Source organism: Dermacentor albipictus, chromosome 1 (assembly GCF_038994185.2).
Source record: "Dermacentor albipictus isolate Rhodes 1998 colony chromosome 1, USDA_Dalb.pri_finalv2, whole genome shotgun sequence".
Classification (NCBI taxonomy): Eukaryota; Metazoa; Arthropoda; class Arachnida; order Ixodida; family Ixodidae; genus Dermacentor; species Dermacentor albipictus.
In genome coordinates, this window is record NC_091821.1 from 252961343 (window position 1) to 252983140 (window position 21798).

The following is a 21798-nucleotide window of genomic DNA, read 5'->3' on the forward strand; positions in this document are numbered from 1 at the left end:
ACAGTTTACAAAGACTCCTTCTATAACTAGCGATGAAGTTAGAAGGGCCTTGCAAGACATGAAACGAGGAGAAGTGACAGGAGAAGATGGAATAACAGTCGATGTAATCAAAGATGGAGGAGACGTAATGCTTGAAAAACTAACCGTGTTTTATAGGTACTGTCATAGACTTCAAGGACCCGGAGAACTGGAAGAATGCCAACATTATACTAATCCACAAAAAGGGAGACGTTAACCCTTCGAGGGTCAATGACGTAAATATACGGCGCTGTGAACGAAGCCCGAAATGGTCGATGCCGTATATTTACAGCGCCATTTGTGTTTAAAAAGCACGCCAATTTCTTAACTTTTTCTTTTCTGTCATGTGCTGCCACTATGTGGGGATACAGGGAATTCTTTTCGCGTGCCTCCCTCTCTCGGTTTTCGTTGCATGGTTTGTTTTAGCACTAGTTCGCTCCCGCGCGACTACATAGCACCACTTGCGCATTGGCGCTTGCGGGCGGGTGGTGGTTTGGGCTTTGTTCCGCAGGTGGTTTCGGCTTCTTGTGCTTGCAAAGCTGATGGCTATCTCGTTACTAATCGCCCAAAGGGCGACCGCTTGTTTCGCGCTCATTTAGTGCTCACAGGGGTACGTATAGGAGCGATGCCGCCGTGCATGCGTTTCCATTGCAGGGTGTCTACCAACCGGGAAAACCGGGAATTATCAGGGAATTTGAACAGTCTGGAAAAATTCAGGGAAAACTCAGGGAATTTGTGCTTCCATCAGGGAAAATTAGCTGTAACTTTATTGAAAGGGAACGAAAGTCGTGTTTAATGCTGGCTCCAGTAACAGAGGAATCGCAACGAATCATTATTGACGCCGTGTCATCGGCACGATGTATTGCCAGAGTAGTTAACGACTGATTTTCTAGACGCCCGATTTTTCGGACATGCCCGATAATTTGCACGGTTTTGCGGCACCACCACGTACTCCATATAGTCAATGTATATTGCCCCGACTGCAGGTCTGAAATGGCATTAATCAAAGCCGCCACCGCTGCTATTTCGATTATCTCGCCGCCTCGAACCGGCACTCTCGCAGGCAAATCCGCAAATCCGTAACCACCACCGCGGCAACGTCAGGCCTAGCTGCTTCTATGTTCGCTATTAAGCTTCTTGCCGTGCGGTGCCGTGTTTTTCATTGAAAGAATTCGCCGTTATCACCAATGGCACCGACTCCGCCTTTGTAATCCTAGCGATTGGCTTTGAAGCTCGCAGAGCACAGCGCGTTGCGTAATGCCAGTCTGCGAAAGTTAGCTTCGCCTCGGTACACTAGTGTTAGGCGGTGAAGCATAACAAGTGTGGGAAGGGGGCAATTGTCGCGGGACACAGTATACATTACTTAATTACACATGCGCGCACGTCGTCTTCTGTCACAGTACAAGCCCTGATATGCCTAAAAAGCGTACTGGCAGGCCTTCAGAGCTTTTTGAGACGTGCCTGTGGTAATTTTAGCCCTTAAAGGCAGTTAAAGACATGCATTAATTTTTTTCAGACTGCCCGTTTTTTTCAATTTTTTTTTTTTTGTGGCCCCTCGGAAGTCCAAGAAATCAAATGTTGACTGTACAACTGACCAAGAGGATGCTTCAGATGATCCATGTGGTGAAAGCATGGTAGAAGGAGGATGAGAACAGAAAGGACCGACGCACTGAGGAATTAACGGGAAAGGAAGGGTGCCGCCACCTTTTTGAAGGAGCTTGAGCTAAAAAAACTAAGTGATGGCTGATGCTGAAACACAGGTGTCCCTCATCCAAACCAAAATAAATTGTTTACGCAGTGAAACCCAACACTGAGATGTTGTGTACGGGCTGAGAGTATGTCAGGACAGTTGAGGTTGACTTCCCAGCTGCTGAGAGAGAACCTTAGTTGTGACAAAGTTCAGGACCTCATACAGATGAGCTTGCTATCAGTTGATAGAAATAGCTGATATTAAAAAAATATTTACTTATGTATGCATCTCCTTTTCATTCGTATTTGAAAATGTTCGACTCAATTTGGAATGGGCTTTACCATTTCTTTCGCTGTGCATTTTACTAACACCTTCCTTCTGTTTTCTTTTTAAATAAAATATATATATTACTCCTTACTATTCAAACTGGATTAAGTCATTTTTTTTGTTTCAGCATGCTTACTAGAGAGTGACAGCATCGGGCAACGTGGTGTCAGCCTGTCTTGACATAAAACAAAGATCTGACTCATTCAGGGAATTTCGCAAAGGTGCTCAGGGAAAACCTGGAAAACTCAGGGAATTTGGAAATGTCAACTTGGTAGACACCCTGCATTGCTTTTCTTCCTCTTTTTTTTTTTTTGAGACGCGAAAACTAATTGCCTTTGGTTGGCGAAAAGATGAAAATTAGCGGGAATTTGTCACACGTTTTGCTTTTTTGACGGTCACACAACCACACAGTTTTCTTGAGTGCGTGCACCTATGCAGTTCGATTACGCTATAGATGTATATATTTGTTGTGTAAGAGCAGGAACATTTGAGTCTTGCGAAATATTCTCGTGTGCGCATTTTGAAAGCTTTGAACTATAACAATGCATCAAATTTTCGATTCTTATAAGTTTATTTCTTTTTTTACTGTTGTTATTCATGAATGAAAAGTACATATATACCAATGCAAAATATTTTTTGCTCACTTTATGGTCACCCTAGAAGGATTGCGGTAAATCTTTTTAGAAAAATCTCCCTAAGAAGAATTGGAATCTGCAGTAAAAAAAATTGACCCTGGGCAGTCGTATATGGTGAAAAAAATCGACCCTCAAAGGGTTAAAGAATTAAAAAATTATAGGCCCATTAGCTTATTTCCAGTATTATATAGGATACTTGCCAAGATAATCTCCAATAGAATAAGAACAACACTGGACTTCAGTAACCAAGGGAACAGGCTGGCTTGGGAAAGGATACTCTGCAATGGATCAGATCCATGTCATCAACCAGGTAATCGAGAAATCTGCAGAGTACAATCAGCCTCTCTATATGGCTTTCATAGATTATGGAAAGGCATATTATTCAGTAGAGATACCAGCAGTCATAGAGGCATTACGTAATCAAGGAGTACAGGACGCTTGGAAAATATCTATAGAGATTCCACAGCTACAAGAAATGTAGGATGACACCTACAAAGAAAGGGGTCAGACAAGGAGACACAATCTCTCCAATGCTATTTATTGCATTCTTGGAAAAAGTATTCAAGCTATTAAACTTGGAAGGCTTAGGAGTGAGGATCAACGGCGAATCTCTCTGCACCCTTTGGTTTTCAGGTGGCATTGCCCTGTTCAGCAACACTGGCAACGAGTTATAGCAAATGATTGAGGACCTTAACAAAGAAAGTGTAAGAGTGGAGTTGAAGATTAATATGTAGAAGACAAAGATAATGATCAACAGCTGGGCAAGGGAACATAAGTGAGGATCGCCAGTCAGCCTCTACAGTATGCGAAAGAATTTGTTTACCTAGGTCAATTATTCACAGGGGACCCTGATCATGATATGGAAATTTATAGAATAGAAATTGGTTGGAGTGCATATGGCAGACATTGTCAGATCCTGACTAGAAGCTTACCATTATCATTAGAAAGAAAGGTGTACAATCGGTGCATTCTACCAGTGCTAACATATGGGGCAGGAACCGGGAGACTGTCAAAGAAGCTTGAAAACAAGTTAAGGACCGTGCAAAGAGCGATGGAACAAACAATGTTAGGCATAACATCGAGAGACAGGAAGACAGCGGTGTGGAAGAGAGCAAACGGGGATAGCCGATATTCTAATTGACATTAAGAGAAAAAAATGGAGCTGGGCAGGTCATGTAATGTGTAGGTTAGATAACCGGTGAACCGTTACAGTTACAGAATGGGTGCCAGGAGAAGGGAAGCGTGGTCGAGGACAGCAGAAGACTGGGTAGGATGATGAAATTAAGAAATTTCCAGGTGCTCGTTGGAGTCGGTTGGCACAGGACAGGGGTAATTGGAGATCACTGGAAGAGGCCTTCGTCCTGCAGTGGACATAAAATAGGCTGACGATGATGATGTGTTTTCTGTTGCCTGATCTGTGCTGCATAAAAGTGTTTCTCCGAGCATTAAAGAAGCCCGCAAATGCACTCAAAATTACTGCGTGACTGGCTGCTTGAGGCATTTTGAGTGCCAGTGAGAAAATTGTAGAGCAACATGAAAAACTCCCGATACCGCTTTCTGTTACTCAATACATGCTACATAAGTGTTTTTCCGAAGGTGAAGGAAGCCCGCAAATGCAAGTAAAATTGCCACGCGCATGGCCACATGAGGTACTTGGCCTGTATTCGCGGGCTTCTTTCACGGTCGGAAAAACTCATTTATGTAGCACATATTGGGCAACAGAAAGCAGTATCAGGAGATTTTCATGTTGCTCTACAATTTTCTCATTGACGCTTTTCATCTAATTATAATATTTGAGAAGTTGAATAATTAGGACTACTTATATAATGAGGTATTATGTAATTTTGTAATTCAGAGGGTGCTAAGAATCCCTGGTTCCGGACAGGCAGCCATTGGAATCTGAACCTGGCAACGTTTAACGCTAGAATGTTATCTAGTGAGGCGAGTCTAGCAGTGCTATTGGAGGAATTAGAGGGCAGTAAATGGGATATAATAGGGCTCAATGAAGTTAGCAGGACAAAAGAAGCATATACAGTGCTAAAAAGCAGGCACGTCCTGTGCTACCGGGTCTTAGCGGAGAGACGAGAACTAGGAGTCGGATTCCTGATTCCTGAGGCGTAGACCTGTACAGGTCTATGCCGCTACATCCAGTCATGATGACCAGGAAGTCGAAAGCTTCTATGAAGACGTGGAATGGGCAATGGGTAAAGTCGAAACAAAATACATCATACTGATGTGCGACTTCAATTCCAGGGTAGGCAAGAAGCAGGCTGGAGACAAGTCAGTGGGGGAATATGGCATAGGCTCTAGGAATAGCAGGGGAGAGTTATTAGTAGAGTTTGCAGAACAGAATAATATGCAGATAACGAATACCTTCTTCCGCAAGCGGGATAGCGAAAGTAGACGTGGAAGAGCCTGAATTGTAAGACTAGAAATGAAATAGACTTTATACTCTGCGCTGACCCTGGCATCATACAAGATGTGGATGTGCTCGGCAAGGTGCGCTGCAGTGACCATAGGATGGTAAGAACTCGAATTAGCCTAGACTTGAGGAGGGAACGGAAGAAACTGGTACATAAGAAGCCGATCAATGAGTTAGCGGTAAGAGGAAAAATAGAGGAATTCCAGATCAAGCTACAGAACAGGTATTCTGCCTTAACTCAGGAAGACAACCTTAGTGTTGAAGATATGAACGACGATCTTATGGGCATCATTAAGGAGTGTGCAGTAGACGACGATCTTATGGGCATCATTAAGGAGTGTGCAGTAGAAGTCGGTGGTAACTCTGTTAGACAGGATGTCAGTAAGCTATCTCAGGAGACGAAAGATCTGATCAAGAAACGCCAATGTATGAAAGCCTCTAACCCTACAGCTATAATAGAACTGGCAGAACTTTCTAAGTTAATCAACAAGCGTAAGACAGCTGACATAAGGAAGTATAATGTGGATAGAATTGAGCATGCTCAATTCTATCCATAAAATGGCTTTGCATTTTTGCTTTGCGTTGCATTTGCATTTTTGCTTTGCATTTTTGCTTTGCTTTGCAAATGCTTTGCGAGTGCACAAAAATGCTTTGCATTTTTGTGCACTCGCAGAAGATTAAATCTATTGCATGTTGAGAAGACTCTCTAAGCCAGAAATGTGGACATGCCGGGAAGCTACTGCCCAAGTGACAAGAGTGACATTGACTCAGGCGGGTCTTCTACATTGACTGATCCACTCAGCCCACCCAAATGTCCCTTGACAGAGACACGTGTGACTGAATTTTGCAGTTTGATGCACCATGGCAAGACCTACTGTCAGACACCATTGAATGAGTCGCTTTCATGGCAGTACTATATTATGATTTATATTATGATTTACTGCACATGCAGTCGAAGCAGGTTGAGCAGCAGTCGCAGCTTGAATATCTTGAGCCAGGCGGCATTACACAGAGCCGTCCAAAAAAGTGGTGCCGTAAAACCAGACATTTTTGATGGTATGTCGATGGCTGCAGCTACATAGATTGACTTTTATGAATATGCCTGCCGGAAAAATCGATGGAATTCGGATGATAAGATAAGAAACTTCAGGCCATTATCGTCAGGAGTTGTGAAAAAGTGGTTCAGCATGAGAATTTTAGACCACCTTAGTGGCATGTGGACACGATGAAAACAGAGCTTCCTGACATTGATTGAAATGAACCAATTAGAATGGTGGAACAATGCCATTTTGTTCAGACACAAAGTCTGAAGCCATCAAGAATACTTTTATGAAAAGCAGAGGCTACTCCTCACTGATGCAAGCCTTCCTGACGCATCAGTTCTGCTGATTACGCCAAGCATACTGTCAGAAACAGCTCCTGGCCTAATCTAAGACCATTGAGGATCTCCTGCACTATTTGAACACCATTATTGTGCACTGTTTTGGGCATGTTGACCAACACGGAACTACACGAAAAAAAAAAAGCCAAAAAGTGACGGTCAAGTGGATGTCTAGAGCGTAGTAACCAAGAGCAAATCGAAGCAGGAGCGAAAGAGAGATCGCTTGGCAGTGAAGGAATGGAAAGCCAAGTAAATGGCAAGAACAGTGTATCTGGGTCATACAATGACAGAGCTGTTATATATTGAAGACCGATATTCTTCATGCCAAAATGAAAATTAATGGCAGAGGCACGCATGTATTGGTGGATACTGAATCGTCTGCGAGCCATATATATGAGGTCCTGGCAGACAAAAAGAGAATTCGGCGAGATAAAGCAGTGGAGGTGCAAAGCTATGATGGCAGCAGAAGACTACATTACTGGACATCAGTGATTGTAAAATACAAAAATTGTGCAATCGAGGTTAAGGCACTGGTAATGAATGATGTGAATACTGTCAAGGCCGGACATGGGGTGCCTGGAGCTCAACATACTTTGCAAAGATTAATTAACTCTTGACTCAACGTTCGAATAAAGCTGCTTGGCACAAGAAATGCAGAAGAGATACTGACAACATATCCTGACCTCATCTGCATTGCAGCCTACCCTCCTGCGACGTCTTTCCCGGAAGTTCCATTCAAGCTGTGGGACAGAAATGTAATCCGCAAGAAGTCCTATCCACTATTTCACGAGAAGGAAGTATGGCTCAGAAACGAACTGGGCCAAATGTTAAATGCTAAAATCATGCCCTCCACATCCCCGTTTACATCACCTATAACATTTGTAGGAGGACAGTACTTTCAGGTTGTGCATCGACTATAGATTGATAAGGCGAGAGACAGACTTGTTTTCATTTCCTATGCAACGGATTGATGACATAATGAAACTGGAAAATGCTAGTGGTTATTGCGAATCAGTCTCTGCAAAATTTATTGGCAAATTCCTCTCCAAGAACAATACAAGAAGTTTACAGCTTCCGTCACACCTTAGTGTATGAGTGCATCAGGCTTCCATTTGGCTGGAAGAACTTGGGCACCTGGCTTAAAAAAAATTATTAGCAATGTTCTATCTGCTTTTACTTATCATTTTTGCAGCGTCTACAGGGACAATATTATTGTGTGCCCTAAAACAGAGGACCAGCAAATAAATAATTATCACAGGTTTTGGAAGCATTGAGTAAAGCCAAGTTGAAGAAAAAGCAAATTTTTCAAACTTCTTGTGGTATTTCTGGGCAGAGTGTTTGGTAGCCACACAAAAAGTACCAAAGCCGAGTCTTTCGAGAGGATAAAGACATTGCCTAGGCTGCACGGTTTGCATTTTTTGCTAGTTTTTTTTAGGTCTTTCTGGGACACCTTCGACCCTTCCTACCATACTAAACCACCATGACGAAGTGCTTGACATCTCTAATGCCGAAAAGTTTACCGTTTGTTTGAAGTGAACATGGTGCCTGCAGTGGTAATACCTGTTGAGTATTTCAGAACATACCTTGTAGGCTGGCAGTTCAAACTGTTTACGGACAACGAAGCACTAACCTATTTTCTCAATCTCTTGCACCCCAGAGGTAGAATTGCAAGGGGATCAGTGAGTTGCAGCAATTCACATTTGTAGTGACCCAAACACACAAGGGGACAAGGTGCCAGAAATTGATGGATTATCAAGGCTTTATATTACATCGGCAGTAAGTGCAGAAAAAGTCCGTGCCATTGACACTCGGGAGGGTACAGCGGAAATTCTTGTGCCGGGTGAGAAGTCTTATGTACCAGAGACAAGCTGGCCAAGAATCTTGTGACTTTACCAGTCTTGTGACCTTACCACTACAGTTCCGAATCGTGTGGGCATGATGGATTCTCCAAGTACAGGGTGTCTACCAAATGGGAAAACCGGGTATTCTCAGGGACTTTCAATAGTCTGGAAATACTCAGGGAAAACTGAGGGAATTTGTATTTCTATCGGGGAAAATTAGCTGTCATTTTATTGAAAGGGAACGAAAGTCACCTTATTGCTGGCTCGAATAAAAGAGAGGAATCATAACATTGTCTTTGACGCCATGTTGTTGGCTGGAGGAGTTACCAGTGTACAGTTAACAAACGATTTTCTGGGCGCTCGATTTTTGGGACATGCCCAATAATGCAGATGGCTTCGCAGCACCACCACGTACCCTGTAGAGTCAATATATAAGAATGTGCGAAATTTCGGACGCAAGAACCCTTCTCCTTTTGATTTTTCGGACATTTTGCCGTGACTGCAGGTTTGAAATGGCTATAATCAAAGCCGACACCGCCGTTTCGATTATCTCGTCGCCTCGAACCGGCGCTGTCGCACTCAGATACGCTGGCAGCCGTACCCACCACTGTGGCAGTGCTAGGCCTAGCTGCTTCGACGTTCGCTGTTAAGGTTTTTGCTGTTCGGTGCCATGCTTTTCATTAAAAGAATTCACTGCTGTCAGCAATGGCATAGACTCCACCTCCGTAATCCTTGGGATTGGCAAACAAGCACGGCCCATTGCATATTGCCGGTTCCCGAAAGGCAGCTTTCAGAACAGGAAGGTTACACGGTGAAGCATACGTGAAGTATTGCGGTGAAGCTTAAGCGTGGGAAAGGGCAATTGTCACGGGACTCTGTACGTATTCCATAGTTATACACGCTTGCACACACAGTCTTCTATCACAGTACGAGCACCCATATGCCTAATAAGTGTACTGGCAGGCCTTCAGAGCTTTTTCGGGCATGCCTGTGGCGGTTTGAGCCCTTAAGGGCAGTAAAAGAAATGCATTCATTTTTCAGACGTTCTTGTGGTTCCTAGCGAGTCAAAAAAATTGGATATTGACTGTACAACTCGCCAAGAGGATGCTTCAAATGGTCCGTGGGGCGAACGTATGGCGGAACCAGGATGAGAACAGAAAGGACTGTCACATTGAGGAATGATCGAGAAAGGAACTGTGCCACCTCTTCTTTGAAGGATATTGAGCTCAAAAAGCAAAGTGTTGGCTGACGCCAAGATGCAGGTGACCCTCATCCAAACCAAAATAAACTCTCTAAAGCAGGGAAATGCAATACTGAGGTATTGTGTGCAGGCTGAGAGTATGTCAGGACAGTTGAGGGTGACTTTCCAGCTACTGAGAGAATCTCACTTGTAACAAAGTTCAGGCCTAATATTAATGAGCTTGCTATCAGTTGATAGAAATAGCTCATTTTCAAAAATATTTGTTTGTGTATGCATTTTTTTTAATCGTATTTGAAAATGTTCGACTCGATTTGCAATGGGCTTTACCATTCTTTTTTCGAAGTTTTATTCCCTGTGCATATTGCTAATCCCTCCATTCAGTTTTCTATTTTAAATAAAATAAACATTGCTCCTTACTATTCACACTGGATAAAGTCATTTTTTTTATTCTTTAACATGCTTACTAGAGAGTGTGACAGCATTGCGTGACATGGTGTCAGCCTGTGTTGGCATAAAACAGTATTCTGCGTCAGACGGGCAATTTTGCAAAGGCACTCCGGGAAAGCCTGGGAAACTTGGGGAATTTGAAAATGTCAACTTGATAGGCACTCTGATGTTATTCAAGAGGATAACCCACCGTTTTACCTGGGAAAGTATGAAAGATGTACTTGAAAATGTCTGTACTTGCCACCTGTGTCAAATAGCCCAAGCCAAATATGTGCAAACCTAGAGGAAACGAAATGGTCATTCCCACGTATTTGAGGGTGCCCTTTGAATTTGTCTAGCTTGACTTAGCTGAAGTTAAAAAGGGGGAAAGGGTGCGGAAGATGCTGGCTTTCCTTGTCACTATTGACAAATGTACTAGAATGGCAGCAGGTAAATGTGTAAAAGAAGATGCCAACTCTGTAGTTGCCCTAGTGGAAAGAGTATACTTCAAGGCAACTAAAGCACTGGTCTCCTATAACCGAACCTGATTTTCGTAGTGAAAAACTCCGGAAATGGGCAGAACAGAGGAGGAATCACTAAGAATTTCAACGCCATACCACCTTGAAAGGTACCAGCCACAGAAAGGTTAATTCATGACCTAAAGGAGTGTTTGGAGATGTACCCAACCTTCTCTGGTGGGTGGAAATATGCCTTGGAAGCTGCAGTGACTCGCCACAATGTAGCACTTACTTGGAGGGGCTAGGTTGCACTATGCACTTTTGTACAAATGGAACAAGTCCTTGGCTTTCTGCAGATCATCAGTTAGGAATTGCTAGTTCCTTTGCTCTTCTAGAGACCCCCGAGACAGCCAAACAACAAATGAAATATAAATTTGCAATGAAGAGAAACTTCAACAGCAGGCACTATCGTAAGTTGCCTATGATTGAACCTGGAAGCTCTACTCATCAAGAAAGGACTCAGCAGCCTCATGTGCCAATTTCTTAGTCCATACTTGGTTACTAGATGGCATGCCAGCAAGGAATTCTGAAGTCAATGTACTACGAGACTCCAGCGAAGACAGTCAAAGCTAGGTCCATTTGGAACATCATCCTGTATCATCCCAGGAAGGGTGGAACAAGAGGCCCCGAAGAATGTGGTTTGCCGTCAAGACAAGGACGAAGCGGTGCAAATACTGGAGGCGAAGAGAAGTTAATTTAACAAAACGTCGTTTCATGCACTGAAGCACACAAGTAACTGGAACACCAATGCATTTCTCTACAAAGTACGGGAATTTATATCTCGAAACCAGTGTCGTCCTGAGAATTCGTTCCAAGTGGATCCGCCTTGTGAAGTCCACTGCTAGAATTTGTAAATTGCAACATGGGTCATAAGATAATTGACTAAAAAGTTAATTAGTGCATTATTGTTAATTCGTCGATTTTGCATTTCATTTTTTTGTGCAAGTAGTGTCCGCCGCTTCGAGTAGACCGGGTCATAAACTAGAATTGTGATATCTGCCACAGGCAACCTTTAAAAATTTGAGTGTTCGCTGAAACACCTTGTATAAGCTTTCTGCTTTGGCATTGCCTTCTTGCCCTGTAAACCAGTAATATCCAAAGGGGATCACATAAAAAAAAACTAAACTGCTATTTGTGAGTGCAATTCCCTAAAATTTCCCTAAAACAAGGTGAGTGCATTGTAAAGGACGGGATGATCAAATAAAAAAGAAATAATAAACGATTTTCACCCTCCTCTTTTGCGAAAAACAGTAGCTAACTCCGTAATAAGACCTTGCATGGTCATGCCGCGTGCTTGTATCATGCACTATATAGAACAAATAGATCTATGACCCAGCATCGATCACCGTTTCGGATGCCCGTGCAGTCTGCAGCTGGTGGCTCGGCCACGAAAACTATTTGAGTGGAAACTTTGTCCAACAAACGAGGTAGTTGCGCAGTCTATCTGCAGATAATAGTTTGAACGCTTGTCAAAGTAAACAGCACAACTTATTTCGCAGCAGAAATGTGCTAAACCACAGCTCAGAATTACAGTGAGACTGCCGCGGTAAGGCGACTTTTGTGAAATGAATTTTCAGAAATATGCAACTGATCTTCAAAGCTGATTGTAGTCTCAAACATGTGCACACGTCTCGTTGGCTGCTCCGTGCGCCTCATGACAACAGCAACTCCCGCCATGCTGACTTAATCACTTGAGTACGTCTCGCTGAACCGTTTCTCATAGAAGACGCCACACCATACAAAATAAACCACACGAGCACAAAAATAACCGCTAGAAACTGCCACAGAGCGTATACCTGGTAAACAACATGGAGTGCTCACCCAAGCCAGCATGCCGACTGCCCATAGTTGGCACCACTGCCTGTGCAATATGGCGGCACCCATTTAAATTTAGTCTATAACATGAGACTCGGTAGAAAGATGGAAATAGCTTGGTGACACCCAGCATTGCCACATTTCAAAGGAGATGCTCTTAATATCCATCCATCCGTAAACACAATTTTAGTCTGATTTGATGTCCATTAATACAGACATACAAGAAAATGCAGTTCTCAATACTAAGTCATGGTCTGAAGATGCAGGCATAGAAAACACACAAAAGCAAAAAAGGTAACTCAAAATGTTAATGACAAGACTTGTGTTGTCCTCATTTTTCTTGTGTCCATGTTTTATGTGCCTGCCTCTTCAAACCATGGATAATGCCTACCAATTTTCACAGCTTTTGGTCATAAGTTAATGATTGCAGTGTGTCTATGCTTTAAAGGGACTGACAACTGGCCCAAATGTGTTGAGACATTGATGGAAATGACCAGGATTTATAGTGATAGAAACCAGCGCGCTGTTCCCGATTTAAGTAGGAATTATAAATTAGCAAATAAACTCTCAAAGACCAGTTAGTGAGGCCTGTCATTGATATCTTGGGTACTTCGGATGTAGTGTATGAGATTACTGTACGTAATTACGGCACGGATTACTGTACGTAATTACGGCTATGGCAACACGCTGAACTGCGTATGACGTGTAGAAGCATCATTTCATTTTCGATCCGATTGGTTTCGTTGTGACTGGCTAAATAGCAAGGCAGTTGAACAGGAGGCCATAAAAACACGTAGCTATTATAGCAGAACTTTAACACTTCGTAAAGCATGAATAACATGAACATCGACTTGATAACCATTTTTTCTCAGTTACAGCCACAGTTGTCTGCCTCCCACTAATGCCGGTGTGTAATCGCTATGGCGCTCCCCTATCACCATTTTCAGCAAGCTTCCAGTGGATGACTACATCCTCGCTGCAGATCGAAAAAATTTGATAAAAAATGTTCCATGGTTTTTTCCGTGTTACTGCTACATAATTAGACACTCTGACCGGTAAGCTTTCCATTGCAATAAAAAAAAAATAGGTACCATGAAAATCGTTTTTCACTCCCTTAATATCATGTTTATTCGAGGTTCTGCTCTTTTATTAGGCCATGTGGTGTGCACTCACTTAAGTTCAACAGCGGGTTTATTGAGTAAACTTGTGATGGTCTTGGCTCAAAATCTGATGTTGAATTCCAATGGCGGAGTCGGAGCAAGTTTTTCTGCTCGTTTCGGAGCAAGTTTGTTCCAATGGCAGAGTGAGGGCGGGAGTAAGGTGTTCCAGTGAGAAAGTCGGAGGGGATTCCGAGCAGGAGTCACTCCGTGGAGCAGAAAAAGCTGCTCCGCCAAAATCGGCGGAGTGGGCCGGAACTCTGCCTGACGTATTTCCTTTACCACGTTTTTCTGCTGGGAGGCGCCACCGGTCACGACTCGCGAGGAAGCAAAAGCTGCTGCACGCTTGGCGAGATATCCATTCCGCACTTTTAAATAAACAACAGGTGAACGGCGCTGAAGAGACAAGTAACCGGTGCGGCGGTGCTGGGAGCAAACAGCGGAAGGAAATGACAACACGCAAGGTATCCTGGGTAACTCGGTGATAGAACTTCCGCTTCCGCCTTGCTCCGGCGGCGCAGGTTATGTTCCACTCGCGGATCTGGAGGGGTTGCTCTGCGCCAGAGTCGAGTGCTCGCTCGCGGAGTCCGTCGGCTGCTCCGACTGCGCCATTGGAATTCAACATGAATCTCTCTCATGGCTTACTTCCCTGAAGTATTTGTGCCTACTCTATTTGTGCTTGTGTCTGTGTGCTGGTATCCTAAATAAAACGAGCTGTCTTTTGCTATATTGTTGCCTGCGGGTTGCTTTTAATTGCAGAGAGAATATTCTTCCGACAAATCCAGAAGGTTGCTCAAGACAAATTGCAACAAGGGACGCTGTATTATGGTAAGAAAAAGTTATTAGTTCTTGAAATAGATGGATTTGTTCTCACTCATTTGCTGCTCTGTGCATCTTATGTTTTAAAATTGTGTGTGTGTGTGTGTGTGTGTGTGTGTGTGTGTGTGTGTGTGTGTGTGTGTGTGTGTGTGTGTGTGTGTGTGTGTGTGTGTGTGTGTGCTGCCTGCTGCTTCGACTTTTTAAGCAGTTGGGTATTGCAGGAGAAGAGCTAGCACATTGTGCTAGTTGATTTTTATTTTTACAATTGAAATGGGACTGGGCTCCCACATTTACCTTTTCAGTTTTCACCAGTGTACTTAGTCATTTGTGCCTACCATGAGAAAAAACAGATGCCACAATTTTATTTGAACACTTTGCCATGGGGACTGGCTCACGAGATAGATGTACTATCCATGCCCAATGCACTTCTGTCAAAATGTTCTCTTTAAGCCACTTCTGTAGTCTTCCAATGCCTGACACTAGAATGTGGCTACCAATTGGCTATAAAGCCTGTAATTTTCTTACAATGATCTTAACTCTGTCCAAAGCATGTAGACACTGAATGTGATTGGGCAGAGGACTGTGTCATTCAGCATGCAAGTTGTCGAGAGGGGGTTGGAATGTTAATGGCTGTTTGTATACAACTAAATAAGTTGAGGTTTGCCAGTCAGTGCATATTTGCTCTGCATGTTATCAACTTTGCAACCAGCGCACCATGCTGTTTACTGCTGCACGCATGTGCCTAAGCCCCAAGCCCCCTCCCCTCTCTCTCTCTCTTTTTCCAATATGGCCATGCCACCATTTTGAATTGTAAACTCGCCAATGTTGAATTTTGGATACATTAATGAAACTATAACGCAAGACAGTGACGCATCCTGCCCAACTTGGTCAGGACAAAAAAATGCACAGCTTGCGGCTATCAAAGTGCACACGAAACATAAGCTGACGATTCAAATCTGCATCAGCCATTAGGAGCACTTTTGTCCACGTGGCAGCAGTTACAAATTGCAATGCTAGCTTTTTTAAAAAATGTTTTCGTACACTTCTTTTGCTTTATTTATACATGGCAAAATGTGGCACTAGGTTATGTGAGGGTCAGATCTCCTCTTTACGATGGTTACAGCATGACAGTGTTGCCCTTCATAGTGCAACGTAATGTTGTGCACTTCACAGTGTGATAGGCACCTTCAGATGGATGTCTTTCTACCCAATTGATGCCGACAGCCCACTATGAAAATGCGTTTTTCTCAACCTTTATGTAAATTTTCTTTCTTATATTTCCAAACTTGATGAAGGAACGCCCGAGGATAGTAAAATAAGGATAATAAATTTTCACTGGTCACATGGAGCAGTGGGCGGTGAACCAGGTGCGAAGGGTGGTCAACTGGAGCGGTGGGCGGTATTTCCACTGCCGCCCAACGTAGGGAGAACACTGGTAGTGCAGATCATGCTTGCCTCGACTATAGCGCAGAGCACCCACAGTCAGTATCTTGAGTAATAAAGCAATTATTATTATTAATGAACTTTTTTGGCTTCGACTAGTGTTTTTCAGATATTAACCCATTCGCTTCCGAGGCCGGCGATCCACCGGCCGCTTCGGCCAAGGCCAAACTGTGATAAGCCGGTGGTTCGCCGGCCTCTGGAAGAAATGCGTTTTTAAAAGACCCCGATAGATAGCGCTTCCCTCTACACTGTTGTTGGGTTGTTTCGTCTTTTTAACACTAGATGGACATAGTTGTCCACTATTTTTGAGCATGGTTCGAAAAAAAAAGAAGTTTGCGTTTCCTCTTTTTTTGTGTCTCGAGAATCGAGCATGGCTTCGCGAAGGAAAGCAGCTCTCACGTGTGAGGAAATTCTCGAGCTGGTGTTCCAAAGTGATGATGAAAGTGACTGTGGTGATGATCCAGAAGCTACCTCGGACCAAGAAAGTAGCGACGATGAGAGTGACGGTGAGAACAGCAGTGGTTGTGAAAGCGATGTGGGTGTATCTGAAGTCACTCCGCTCTCCTCCCCACCGCCTTCCAAGAAGCCAAGAAATTAAGATTGGCAGTGGGAGGAAAAAGACCGTTCAGATAATGTCTCGAAACTGTCTTTTACGGGAAGTCCTGGAGTGAAGCGAGCGATCCAGCTCAAAGTAGGTGAGACTCCTAGTGCTTCGGGTTTGTTCGACGCTCTCCTTCGAGACGATTTTTGGGACATGATTGCAAGGCACAGCAACGCTTATGCAAGGCAGAAACAGGCTTCTAAGCTGGATCCCACATGGCATGAAACGGCACCAGGAGAGATGAAAGTTTATTTCGCACTGTGTGTGCTAATGAGCCAGGTACGAAAGAGCAGCATCCAGGCATATTGGTCACAAAGAAGTGTGATCTGCACACCATTTTTTGCGACGGTGATGCCCAGGCAACGTTTCTGGGTGCCCTCCCGATATCTACACCTCTGTGACAGCAACCTTGCAGCATCTGATGACAAGCTGGAGAAGCAACGACCTGTATTGGACTATATCGTCAAGTCAATAGGTAGTGCCTACTCTCCAGAAGGTCTCGCTGTGGACAAGAGTTTGATGAAATTTCGTGGTCGTCTCGCATACGTGCAATTCAACCCCTCAAAACGAGCCCGTTTTGGGGTAAAGTTCAAGCTGTGTGAATCTGCTAGCGGCTACTGCCTGAACTTCTCTGTCTATACAGGAAAAAGTGAGCAAACTACCGCTACCATTGGAATGTTGTGTAGAGAGGCCGTCGTCATCACCTAACCTTGTAGGCGATTGTCTCGCGGACGGTCACACAATCTACGTGGACAATTGGTATTCTTCACCACTCCTTTTCCTTCACATAAACCAAGCAGGTTCAAGCGCTGTGGGTACTGTTAGGGTGCACCGTAAGAACATGCCCAAGGAGCTCAAAAAGATGAAGCTAAAAAAAAAGGCAAGTGCAAGGCCTTCTTCTCGCAAGGTATCATGGCTTTGACATGGCAGGACAAGAAGCCTGTCAATATGCTCTCTATGTGTCACAACACAGCCAGTGTGACTGACACTGGCAAGAAAAATCGCCAGGGTGGCCTGCCTGTTTTGAAGCCACAGGTTGTGCAGGACTACAACTGTGGAATGGGAGGTGTGGATCGAGAAGATCAACAGCTCGCTTTCTTTCCTATAATGCGAAGGTACGCAAAAGGATACAAGAAGATATTTTTTTACATCATGGATATCGCTGTTTACAACAGCTACGTCCTATCGGGCAAGATTACAGGAAAGCGAGTGAGCTACACGGACTGGAAAGTCGACCTGGCCGAACAGCTGATGGAAGACGCTGTGCTATCGGGATACCGGCGACGAGGCAAATTGCCTGTTGGTGCTTCACCGATGCGGCTAGAAGCCTGTGAGTGGGCTCACTTCCCTCGGCAAATCTCACCGAACGTGATCAAGCAAGATCCGTCCAGGCAATGTCATGTCTGTAAAGCTCAGGGGAAGAAGAGCGAGAGCCGGTGGGAGTGCGAGAAATGTGGAGTGGCACTTCACATGCCCGTCTGCTTCAAGACCTTCCACACTCGCAAGGTACTCTGAGTGCAGTGCTTCCAGAAAACATTCCCAAACAAAATAAAACAAAAAATGTTCATGTGGAACATCAATAGCCGGTGCTATGGAAGTTTCCTTACGACGCCATACACGGCAGTCCGTGGCGCCGAAATTTGCGCGGAACAGCTCGCGGGAACGCCCATAGAAGCCGCGGAAGCGTATGGGTTAAAGTTGCCAGGTATGGTCATGGCATACATCGGCGCCTGTGTGAGGCATTGGAGAAATGTTGTGCATCATGACACATTCATATTTGTTATTTGCCAGTTTGACGTCTGCAAAATTGTGTTTATTTTTTGTTTATATTGTATAATTCCCATTCTTTTCTGTTGTTGCAGAGGAAAGCTTTGCTGCTGACACACTGCACAATGCAGTCCAGCTGTATGAACAGTGGGGTATTATGGAACACCACACTCAAGATGGCGTGCGTGTTCTCTACTTGAATGAACAGTGGAATGTGGATGAAGCCATCGATTCTGTGATTAGCTTTGTGGGGGCATTCAGGCAGTGACTGAAGGACGTTCACTTGTGAGACATTCAGCTGGGAACAGCAGCTGCCAAAGACAAAAGCAACTGTTCGTGTCTAGTTTTTGTGTTCTTCTAGTGGTGGCTTCCCAGGTCAAAGCTTTCACTTCTTTCTTTTCTTTCTTTTTTTTAAGGTTCTGGTCATTTTGTGTCATGTAGTATGTGTATGCAAGTGTGCATCTATACTGTCATGGGGTTAATGATGACCTGCTTATCAGGTTTTTTTTTTAACTTTAAGCCCCTTTCATGCCTTTTCCAGTTCAAGTTTTATACTTTGGGTTTTGTGTTCCTTGTTTTTCCAGGCTTGTTGTGGTGTTGATGGGACCCAAGAACTGTCAGCATGTTGTTGTCATTTTCTCCTGCTTTAAGGTAAAACGAGAGATGAATGCACTAGATTAGGTTTTAAAGAGTGATATTTCAAAAGGCAGCTTGTTTAGCAGGAGTTATTGAACTGGTGAAACTGTTTTCATGCTGTAACCTTTGCTTTCCAGAGTCTCTATTGTGTAGTTCTAAGTGTGCAAGTTTAAAGCATTAGTGGCTTATTACTGTGCTTTCATATCTTGTTCATGTCTTGTTTCGTGTGGAAATGTGTGTGTGTTGTTGGCACTGAGAAGCATGACTGTTTCAAATCAAAAGGTGAAGGAATTGCACCATAAAGGGACAAACTGCATTTTGTTTTCACATTGCATGTATTGTGTATATATGTAATCAAATTGTTCATTTGTGAATAATGTCATTTCATGACTGTATAATTTAGTCTGTGCCATCATAGTTAACAAATAAAGCAACTTTGTCATATTCTCAGATAGAAATGGGCATATCCAAGAAGTCTGCTTGTTAGTGCCTCCAAGGTGAGCAATGCGGTGCTGTTGCTATGCCTTTAGTTGAAATAATAAAGAAAATAAACTATGTTAATTGCCTCTAGCCTTAGTATGCTAGCTATACCTAATAGAAACACTTTTCCTTCAGAGGGGAGAAAAACTGCAATCGACAAATGGCCTTTGTTTGAAGCTGTTGCCAAGCATACATTGAAACTAGCAGTGTATGTTGTCTCATAGTAAACGAGCTGCCCAAGTACATAACTCATGAATATTATGACATGTCTGTGAGATATTGAGGAATGTTTTAACTTAGTCTACAGGGTGTGCCAAAAGTTTCAGCACTCTCGAGAAATCAGTTGTGAAAATACTAAATAGCCCAAATTGAAGGAATTTCTCAATGTTTCGTCTGAAGAATTGGGAAAGAGAATCTGCACAAGTACAAGATTCAGAAAGCTCGCAGAGCACATAAAAAGAGACCAGGGTTGTAAAGGCAAGGACCTGCTCAAATGCTTTGGAAGCTCTGCACACCAATGCAGCATTCACTTCACAGACGAGGCAGTGTTCAGTATCAAGAAGTTTTTTAAACCACCAAACAGAAGAGTATTGACGGGAAGCCTCTTAAGGAGCCGACAGTGGAAGGATTGCCTCAAGTGTCCTCGCCCTCAGTCGGTGATTGTTTTTTAGGCAATCACTTCTGATAGAAAGATGCCACTGGCTTTCTTGTAATAGAGCCAAAGGGAACAGAATACATATATACACTGAAAGTCAACATGCATAATTGATTAACAAAATTTCATTAACCTCAACTAATTACTTTAGCGTGCATACTGCAATGCACGAATAGAAGCCAGTTGTCTCAAGGCACATTCATTTGGAGCAAATTTTGAAACTAGCCCCAGTTTTGAGATAAGCAAAGTCCAACTTGCCATAAGAATGTACTGTTTCACTTTTTTTAACAAAAAAATCTTGTGCATTAAAGCTCAAAAGTTACTGGAACAGTGCATTTCATCACAAACTTTTTTGGACGCGTATATGAATACTGGTGTCTTTAAAAAGTCACTGGCTACAATTTGTAAATTGCCATATGTGGTGTACAGTATTTAGTTCAAAAGTAGATTAGCAAAAGTTTGTTTTAGTCTAGTATTTACTTTGTTTTTTTGTGCAAATAATGTCTGCCTCTGAGAGTAATCTAGTTCAAGAAGTAGAATTATGTTAAGTGTGACGGGTGAATTTTAAAGCAATGTTTTTTTAATGTCAACAAAACAAAACCTTTCATATTTTTGCTTAAAGTTCTACACCTTGTTAAAGAGAAGCACTTTTGCAAGTGCTTTTTTGCTGAACTCTAGGAATAAGAAGTTTATAGTGTTTGCTACCCTATGCTTAGTGCCCTGCAGTCTACAGCCTACAGCAGCGACATTGAGACCAGGAATATTCAAGAGTAAATGATGTGCAGCTTTACTACTGCTGAACAGTAAATAGTAAAGTCGACTCATTGTGGAAAGAGCACGGTTTGCTTGTTCCCAGTTCGATTAGCCATGCCTGTATTTGAGTACATTTGAGAGCGCTACAATCCCTGCCACGTGGAGGCAATGTCGCGTTGCATGTTTCTGCATTCAATTTTCTGTAAAAAATAAAATAAGAGGCCTAGTTTGTCTTTAAGATCATTCCTGAACATCCGCAACTTCTGCCTTGCCACCTTATCGATTAGGTAAGCTAATAGTTAACTTCTGCAAGATAATTCTTTTTGCAAAATGAAAAAAGAAAAAAAAGCTGGATAGCATGAACACTCACCAACATATTGATCGCCATTCGCATAAAGCTGTCTGTTATTTTGTAATTGTTGGCCACATTTAGTTGGGACAGCCGGTATAACCCCTTATCATGTTTGTTGCGAAGACTGTGTGCACGTTGCATTCGGAGATGCTCGTACACAACACAGTCAGTGTCCAAGGCCTGTTTTATCGTACCTATGCAGATTTCTTTGTCGAGCTATTTGTCATCAAGTCCTTAGTCAATGACTTGCGGCCTTGCACTGTTACGTGTGGGCTGTCAATGGTTATCTGCCACTTGTTTATCTGCGGTAAAACATTTAACGAAGTAGCGTGAAGATGTGCAACCACCACGGAGGGGAGGCTTTGCGCGCGGCCACTTTCGCAAAATCTGCTCCTGAAAGCAGTGGTGGGATGCTGATTTGCAGATAAGAAAAAAAAGGCCAAGGACTGAGAGTAGCTGGGACTGCGAGTTTCGTGCTGGCAGAAGATAGCCATGAGTGATAGTTGCCATTGGTTAGCAGAAGGCGCGTTGACGACTCTTGCGCAGACAGCTGCCGTCAATTCTTGCGTTACGAATGACGCAATCACCTAAGTGGCACATTATCAAAAGAACTCGTGTCCGTACCTAATTGAATCACTCCTGCTGATATACACACTCGCCTGCCTAAAAATAAAAGCGGACAAGGAACAATTGTTAGTCAGTTGGGTGACCTGCGTATCGTGCCCATCATCATGTAGGGACTTTGTAAGGGACCAGTTGTTTTACGGGGTTTTCCCTATTTCCCGTAGCGTTGAGAGGTAGAAAACAGCTTCGTTGGTTTGGCGAAACAGAGCGCGTTCATAACAGACTTCTTTGTCCTTA

General features: G+C 43.3%; 1 protein-coding gene and 1 pseudogene across 2 annotated transcripts in view; both read left to right on the top strand.

Moving 5' to 3' along the window:
- mino (glycerol-3-phosphate acyltransferase mino) overlaps positions 1-19155 on the top strand; it is a 141049-nt gene extending 121894 nt beyond the window's left edge. For both annotated transcript variants that reach the window (XM_065431096.1, XM_065431090.1), the window contains exons 21-22: positions 14191-14259; positions 18157-19155. In XM_065431096.1, the coding sequence (XP_065287168.1) occupies positions 14191-14259; positions 18157-18329 (242 nt within the window). In that variant the 3' untranslated portion in view covers positions 18330-19155. The remainder of the gene's footprint in view (positions 1-14190; positions 14260-18156) is intronic.
- Positions 17136-18130, top strand: LOC135901346 (piggyBac transposable element-derived protein 4-like; annotated as a pseudogene).
- Positions 19156-21798: the final 2643 nt, after the last annotated feature.